This window comes from Myzus persicae, unplaced genomic scaffold, assembly GCF_001856785.1.
Source record: "Myzus persicae strain clone G006 unplaced genomic scaffold, MPER_G0061.0, whole genome shotgun sequence".
NCBI classification, from domain to species: domain Eukaryota; kingdom Metazoa; phylum Arthropoda; class Insecta; order Hemiptera; family Aphididae; genus Myzus; species Myzus persicae.
The window spans coordinates 4,690-13,598 of NW_019101198.1; the positions used below are offsets into that span (position 1 = coordinate 4,690).

Genomic DNA, 8,909 nt, shown 5'->3' on the forward strand with positions numbered 1-8,909 from the left:
GTATACTAGTGGTTTTGTTGAGGTTTTCCATTCGTTTTCCCTCGTCATTAAACCTACTATTAGTGATGCACAACGATATTGTATTTCGATATCGATATCGAGCCAATTTTATGATATCGTTAGACTAATTTATCGAAAGTACATCGATATTCGATATCATTTAATTAAAGATTTTAAGGTATTTTCTGTTTATTTCAGTTTTGACATTTAATGAACGATAAAGAAAGATTAGTGTTTACTAATAAATAATAAGCAATACTATAACGTTAAGGAACCCATTATAAACATGAACATGATAGAATTTGTACAATATTAATATTGCAGTTAGTCTCGTTATTTCCGTCGGTCGTCGTAGTCGATTTTCGAATTTATTTCCTGTATTTTATTCACATAATATTTAAATAGCATTTAATTTAAATTATTATTATGAGTAATATGAAATTAGTACCATTGCCTGGAGGTCGAAGTCATGTATGGACTCAGTTTGGCTTTAAAATAGATGATAATGGCTTAACATTAAATAAAAAACAAGTGCATTGTCGCGTGTGTAATTCTGTTATTGCGTACAGTGATAATACCACTAATTTGAAATCACATTTGCAAACGTGTACATCAACAAAATCCAGTTTATCAAGTGGTATTCAAACTTATTTTAAAGTATATACCTCAAAACTATCTGTAAAGAGTGATCGTAGTAAAGAGCTTACTAAAGGTTTGATGACATTTGTTATCAAAGATTTAAAACCAATTAGTATAGTAGATGGTGAAGGATTTCGTGAGTTCATGCATATAGCTGTACCCGAATATATTGTCCCATGTAGAATGACTATAACAAGACAAATTGACGAAATGGCAAAAGTAGAAAGGGAGAATTTAAAAGAAGTTTTAAAAAATATACCTAATGTATGTTTAACTGTTGACTTTTGGACATCTATGGCAAACAACAATTACTTGGGTATAACATGTCATTTTTTGGACAATTGGACATTACGCAATAGAATTTTAGAAACGGTTGAGGTACCGGAATCGCATACTTCAGATAATATTACAAAAAATTTACAATCTGTTATGCAAAATTGGAAAATCGAACATAAAGTGTGTGCTATAGTTAGTGACAATGCGTCTAATATGGTAAAGGCTATTAGAGACCTAGATCAGGACAATTTAATTAGATGTACTGCACATTCTATTCAATTATCTGTGAACACCGTGCTTCAAAATGAATCAGTAAAATTATTAACGAACAAGTTGAGAGCAATTGTTGCGCATTTTAATCGAAGTTCGTCAGCATAGCATGAATTTGATAAAGAACAAGAAAAATGTGATGAAAATAAAAGTAAGCTAATACAAGACTGTATAACTAGCTGGAATTCTACGTGTTTAATGATTAAAAGTATTTTACGACACCGAGTTTCAATTAATAACGTAATATCCAAAAATAGAAAAACGGATAAGTGGCTTATAACGTCTAATGAATTTAAAAATATGAATGATTTGGTGACAGTGTTAGAACCGTTTGAATCAGTGACTGAAACATTGGGAGGGGAAAAATATGCAACTGCGTCAATTGCCAATCGATTAATTAAAAGTCTTTTAAATTGCATGCAAGAAAAGATCAGATGAGCATTATACTGTCAAAAGCTTCAGCTCTAGATCCTAGATACCACAAACTTCATTTTTTACCGAATGCCCAAAAAATTTCCGTCTGAGAACAGTTAGAAAATGAAGTTAAAAACTACCAAACGAATCCAATAACAGCAGTTGAACGTGATTATGGTCAAAATGTAAATTCTGATGAAGACGAACCAGTCGAACCACCGACCAAAAAAATACGATCTCTTATGGCTAATAGTGATGAAGAGAACGAAGATGAAGATGAACTTCATAAGTATAAAAGCATGACAGCTAAAATAAGTCATAATCAAGATCCATTATTATGGTGGAAATACAATGAGAGAATATATCCTGCAGTTTCACAGATGGCAAACAAATATTTAAGTGAAGTAGCAACAAGTGTTCCGTGCGAACGATTGTTTAGTGAAGCTGGTCAAATCATTACTAAAAGAAGAAATCGGTTATCACCGGACAGAGTCAATCAATTACTTTTTTTGAATTCATATTTGAAAGAAAAAGATGAACCAAATAAGGATAATGTAATGGTATGAAAATATGAGCTATTAAATATAATAAATTTTATTATTTTAATTAAATATTAAATATTTTTAATTTTTAGGAAGCAATTATTCAAAATTTGGAGGAAGCAGTGAATAATGAATAATATACCATCCATAATTTTAATTAAATATTATTTACTAAATATACTAAATAATATTTAGTAAATACTTTGTTTTTCTAGTTTTTATTTTATTTTTTTTAATAAGCATTAATAATAATATACGATGTAAACTTTTTATAATATCATATTGTTTATAATAAATAAGTAAGTAGTACCAGTATGGTTATAGTATTATTGGTATTATTTTATGTTTTTAGTAAAAACTGAAAACTTTTTAGTTTTATAAATTAATATATTATATTTATATCATTATATCGTATATCGATATCGATATCATTTGTAATTCGATATCACGATACGATATCAATATTAAAGAATCGATATCGGTAATGGAAAACATATCGTTGTGCATCACTAGTAAATAGGTGGACACTCAGGGTCAAATCACCGTATTGTGTGATACGGTAATTCTGAGTCGTCCGAGTGGAACATTCCCGCTTGAACAAAAAAAAATACCGCGGAAAAACGAATTATGAACATACAAATATATACTACTTGGTTACGGTGCAATTTACCTTAAATCAAGTTCTTTTTATATTTTAAGCTATGTAAATAATTTTAATCTATATTTGTTTTATTCGTGTATGTTTGAATATAATGTTATTTTATAGTTTTGTTTTATCATGTATAATTTCTAAAAAAAAAAAATATATTGTTATTTGTTTACTTAGTTGTATATGTATTTAAACTTTTAATTTAGTATAATTTCCTTTATAAATAACTATATTACATAATTTAATAACTCTGTATCTCCAACACAAGCTTTGCTTAAAGAAGATAGATAATCGAAAATGTTATTTATAAAAATAATTTATGTATATTCTTTCTTTTCGATCAATAAATAAAAAAAATAAAATAAAAAAAATAAAATTGTATAAAAAGCTGAAATTGTTAAAAATTTGAAATTGATTAAATCGTTTACTAAATGAATATATAGCTCCATCAGCTATTACATTAAAATAAACTATTCAGAAATTGTTTTCAAGATCCTCATTTATCAGAATTGTCATAATCAAATTGCTTTTTTGTCTTTCTAAGACGCTTCTTTTTAAATTTTTTGTCAGTATTCAAGACATCTAATATTTCATTAGCTTTAATTTTTGAAGATTCAAAACCATTCATTCGAAATGATTTAAAAAATTGTATAAGACCATTTAAAAGGTTACTACATTTGTCCAAATGAATACAAATATTTTGTAAAGTTTTGCTTACAGTATTTACTTCGACTAATATTTCATACCAAATGATCAAACTAAGAATAAATTCATAACTTTCTAGTTCATTTGTAACTAATGACTGAGCTTCGCTTTTCGTTTTTGGATCTGAAGTATTATCAGCCACTTATTCTAATGCGGTAATAAGTTCAGGTACTTGGTAACGTATAGCTTTGTTACTGTTGACTTGACATTCCCATCTAGTTTCTGAAAGTGGTAAAGTGGTTTTAGTGTTAAGAAAGTACAATGTTTTTTTTTAAATATCCCAGCGTTTTGTAGAAGATGCAAACAAACAGTATATTCTTTGCATAGTGCCAAAAAACCCAACCGCTACTGTTTAACTCTTTGCTATATCGCCCAACAACAAATTTAAATCATGACACGCACATGGTGAAAAAAATGCTCTAGGATTTTTGCTATTATTCTTGATTGAACCCCTTGGTATTGGCACCATTATCATACGCTTGTCCACGACAATCTTTTAGATCAATGCCTATACTATTTAATTTGTTCAATAAAATATTCTTTAATACAAGGTATTGTAGACATACTTTTGTTTCCCATATCTAGAATACGAATAATTATAGAAAGTTACTTTTCTTTACTAACATATGGAGTGCATTCCATCATTATAGAAAAGTATTTAGCTTCATTGATATCTTCCACAATCTGTTGACGAATTGTTTGTGCTATAAGTTCATTCAGTTCATCTTGTATTTGGTGACCAAAATAATGATCATGAGTTTCACCATTTTTTATTCGACGAACATGTTCTTGAATAACTGGAACAAATTTGACCATCCTCTCTATGAGGCATACAAATTTACCATTATCATTTACCTAAACCGTTCCAACACCTATACTGAACTATCAAAAATAGATGGTAAATCATTAATAAATAAAATATATAAGAGGGGTCTTAAGTGCGATCCTTGAGGTACACCAGAGCTAACCAAAAAATCATTAGAAACATAACTATTAATTTTTACCATCTGGGTACGAGAACATAGATAAGATTTTAACCAATTAAAAAATGTACCATGAACACCAAAACAAGACAATTTATATAATAAAATGTTGTGGTTAACTTTATCAAACGCTTTCTGAAAGTCTGTTAAATAGTGTCCAATTGAACGCGTTGATTTAAGGCCGAAAGGATTTTCTCCTGAAAAAGTAAAATATTAGTAGAAATCGACATTTTGGGTCTGAAACCTCACCCACACAACAATTGTCAATCATAATGGTTTTATAAATGTTTAATTTTGATTGGAAATTAAATGTTTACTATTAAACATTTATACAACCACGATATAACCTTACACTTTTTAAAACTAAAATTTAAATATATTTCAACATTTATTTTATATTGAAAAATAAACATTTAAAATTAAATTTACATTTTATTAGAAAGAAATATTAAAAAATAATTTTTATTAAATGTTAAGAATTATATGTAAATACAACATTAAAAATTCAATGACATTTAAACATTTAAAATACACTTAAAATAAATGTTTAACATATATTAATCTTGTAAATCAATAATTTTAATAATTGAATTATAATTTATTTGTAAGAAAGCATATAAATGTTAAAAACTCATATTGACTAAATTCTATTAATATATCAAAATGGAATATTGAACATTTAATGAAAATTAAATAACCTTATGTAAGTATATAATATATAATATTATAGTATATAGTATATATATATATATATTACATTACATAAATAAATATAAATAATACGGTAAAATAAATGTTGATTGTACCTAATACCAATAATAACTAATATATTCAATAAACGCGGGTCGGTGGCGTAGTCAGAAAGATGGTTGAGGTGATTGCAGCCCCCCCTCCGAAATATCAAGACAATTTAAAAATTATTTAAATTTTTAATGGTCTATGAAAATTACTACAAAAATCTTATTGTTCTTTACAAAAATTGATCATCCCTCTTCGAACAAAATCCTGGCTACGCCACTGATGCGCGTAAATGATATACTTAAAAAAATAAACCGAATTGCAAAGACCTCGTACTCAATCCATTGTGCCATCGTGGGTACATTTCTAATATAATGTATGGAAATTATTTAGATGGAAACGAGTATATTAATAATATATATAATATAATATATGTCATCATTATCTCAGTTGGTACTAAAGAGTAAGAATGTAAAAAGTACATTTTTAATCAAATTGTGTGATGTGCTACCCATAATTCATATGCAGTGTACACCAGCGATAGCGAAGGATGCTAGCAATAAAAGCACGGTCGTCCTTTTTAAAGATATCGAACAGAGCTCACGCTTAGGGTTTCGCACTTTTTACTTTCTTTTTAGATCTTGCCATAAAAAAAAAAAGGAAAATTGTATATAATATATGCCCTATCTAAGTTGGGCCTCACAACTCCTAAATACGGCCCTGGCTAAGAGTTACTTTTAAGTTCCCAAAAACAGTACCTATTTAGTATTTTTTTCTTGTTTATTTTTTGATCTGTTTTGAAATTTGAAAGAGAAAAAATATAATATAGGTTATGAGTAAAATAATGTAATGTAATATTTTAGTAAATGCGTACCTACTAATATAACTATATGCATTCTTTATAGTAGTTCTAAAGATTTAAATATTAATAGTCTTATTGAAATATTAAAAAAAAAATTGTATTATACGATCATTATTCATCAGAACATTTTTGTCGATATAATGTGTTCTCCCTAGGGTGGGCCTGGACACACGTCAGACATATTATTATTATACTTAAACATATTTTATAAATTTTATATTATAATATTATAATACTGTTAATAAGGAATAAAATAAACATCATTCGTATCACCGAACGTGTAGTGGTGAACTTTACTGGTGACTGGCGACTGTGGTTATCAGTGTATCTACCAAAATAAATATGACAATGATTGCACCGTAAAGACGGCGGTCTCCACCGGAAAAACCGTTTGATAAGTTGACGCGCGGTTATAAATAAAATTATTAATTATCGAATTACAAAATATACGGGTACTGGGTAGTGGGTACATCGTACACATCCAAGAAATTCGCCAGACTAAACCGGTGTAGATTTCCCCTTAAAAAGTAAACCGGTGCAGTATTAAGAAATTCGCTGGACTAAACCGGTTAAGAATCGAGACACAACGGTTTACTTTTTTTCGACCACTGTAGCGAGGTGGTCGAAAAATACCGATCACGATCCGTCCCCACCCTAAACCTGAATTTCCCCTTGTTATCTGTTATCACATCATTCACTATCAATTTTTACACTAAACCAAATTAAAAAATAAAAATATGCAATATGCATATTCTGTACAATAAATTTTAACTATTAAACGTGATTTATATATTAAAAATATACTACTAAGTATAATAATATAACTACCTGCTCATAAAAGAGACCTAGTAGTATTAGTAGTATAAAAAATATTAACATGGACTCGGAAAATGAGATAATTGTTATGGGACATGATGCTGAGTATGGAGGTAAATGTAATTTACATAATGAAGTATTTTTTTAAACACTTCTGTCTCGTTTTACTTTTGTTTAGATGAATTCCAAGATATGGTAGTTGAAGAATATGATGAGGAACTGAATGGTGAAGTACAGGCAAATAATAATCAAGCAGACAATCCGAGTATGTATTTCATTGATTTGAGAATTGACGATATGAAATTTTTATTTTTATTTTTTATAGATGTATGGCCAGTGGCAGCTACAAAAATGCTTATTGCAATAAGAGGTCCAATGAGTGCCGAATTTGAAAAAATTAAAAAAAAGGGCCAAAAAACTGCACTCTGGCAAAAAATTGCCAACCAAATGACAAATAAAAATTACAATTATACTGCGAAGCATTGTGATGAAAAGTGGAGACGACTGCTCACACGCTTCCGACAGGTACACGATGCTAGTAAACGCAGTGGAAATGGAGGCGTAAAATGGCAATATTATGATCTAATGCAAGATGCAATGTCATCAGTATCAAAACAGACCATTTCACCTCCAGAAAGTAAGATATCTTAGTTTTTTTTAAGGAAGTATTTACAATTACCTTTTACCATTGGCGTGCGCACGAGACATAATGAAATTTATATGTATAATTGTCAGTCCTGTAAAGTATTTGAGTAAAAGTATTCAAATACTTTTTTAAGTATTGAATAACTTTTTAAATACTTTCAGCATGAAGTATTTTGAATGGTATTTTAAATACTTTTTTTGTATTAAATATATAGTATTAAATATATTTAATATATAATAAATAAAAATGTTTATAAACCCACTACCTATGTGTCTATATTACAATAATTAGAAACCCACTTTAAAAACCAAAAGTATTTGAAAAGTATTTGAAATACTATACAATTAAAGTATTTGAGTAGTACCTATCTTAAATACTTTAAAAAAAATGTATTTGAGTATTTACTCAAGTACTTTTTAAAAGTATTCTTTACAGGACTGAATTAATTGTATAATAATCAGTGGCAAAAGTATTATTTTGGAGCAATCACGCCTCAACATTTTTGGTAGTTGGGTGGTCCCCCTCCACAATCTACCTAGTCTACTAAATTTAGTGCACAAGTGTGCTGTACATGGTCCATTACACTGGTAACAATTGGTGCTAAGTGCTAACTCATACCTATACCAACGTAAGAAACATTATGAAATCTACACACACTAAATATAAATCAAGATACAAGATAATTAATGAGTGTGATAATTTAACTAATTAAGTAGGTACATCTGATTACACAAATCTCTACAAATGTATGCATATTTTGTAAATGTTGAATATCTTGCTATGGTGGAAATGCTGTTAGAATGGATAAAGAAGTAGGGGTGGGTGGGTACCTTGTATACATTTTTGCTCCTCACTAAAAATGATTTTAACTCATTAACGTAATTGTTATATTTATAACACTTGTAATAGCTAATCAAGTTATTACTTTGATTTAAATAAAATTAGTTATAGTATATTTTTCCATGTTACAGATTTGTTGCATGAATCTTCTAGGTCTGAATCTACTCCATCAGTAACAAAATCTCATGTTTTGAATACTCCAGAATTGTCATCACCAGCATCAAGTTCTAGTCCATCACCAACGCACCGTCCATCATTATTAAAATTAAACAACAGTGACAAAATGCCTGTTTGGTTTGAGAAATTTGAAATATTGAAAAAAATACAAATAGAATGTAATAATGAAAACACAGCACAACTCCATGAACGGTTAGTAGGACAAGAAGTGTAAATAAAAAAATATTTTATAATCCGTAATTATTCCATAAGCTTTTTTTTTTATAGATTAGACAGACTGGAAAAGAGAGAAGAGAGTATGATACAAGTACAACAGCAGCTTCTAAGTAAGTTAGATACTGCGAATGAAATT

The 8,909-nt window shown here is 28.6% G+C and overlaps 3 protein-coding genes across 3 annotated transcripts; all 3 read left to right on the forward strand.

Annotated features, from left to right (window-relative positions):
• The first annotated feature begins 435 nt into the window (after window positions 1–435).
• On the forward strand, window positions 436–1,293 carry LOC111028170 (zinc finger BED domain-containing protein 1-like). Its single transcript, XM_022306714.1, has one exon. It carries the CDS (start codon window positions 436–438, stop codon window positions 1,291–1,293), a length of 858 nt encoding a protein of 285 aa, XP_022162406.1.
• Window position 1,294: 1 nt separating this feature from the next.
• On the forward strand, window positions 1,295–2,278 carry LOC111028171. The gene is made up of 3 exons (XM_022306715.1): window positions 1,295–1,336; window positions 1,716–2,159; window positions 2,234–2,278. Exons 1-3 carry the CDS (start codon window positions 1,295–1,297, stop codon window positions 2,276–2,278), a joined length of 531 nt encoding a protein of 176 aa, XP_022162407.1.
• Window positions 2,279–6,955: 4,677 nt separating this feature from the next.
• Window positions 6,956–8,883, forward strand: LOC111028172 (the record flags this gene model as incomplete). Its single annotated transcript, XM_022306717.1, has 5 exons — window positions 6,956–7,007; window positions 7,073–7,159; window positions 7,220–7,531; window positions 8,512–8,749; window positions 8,825–8,883. Coding segments are annotated over exons 1-5 (748 nt in total), but the record flags the coding sequence as incomplete, so codon positions are not given.
• Window positions 8,884–8,909: the final 26 nt, after the last annotated feature.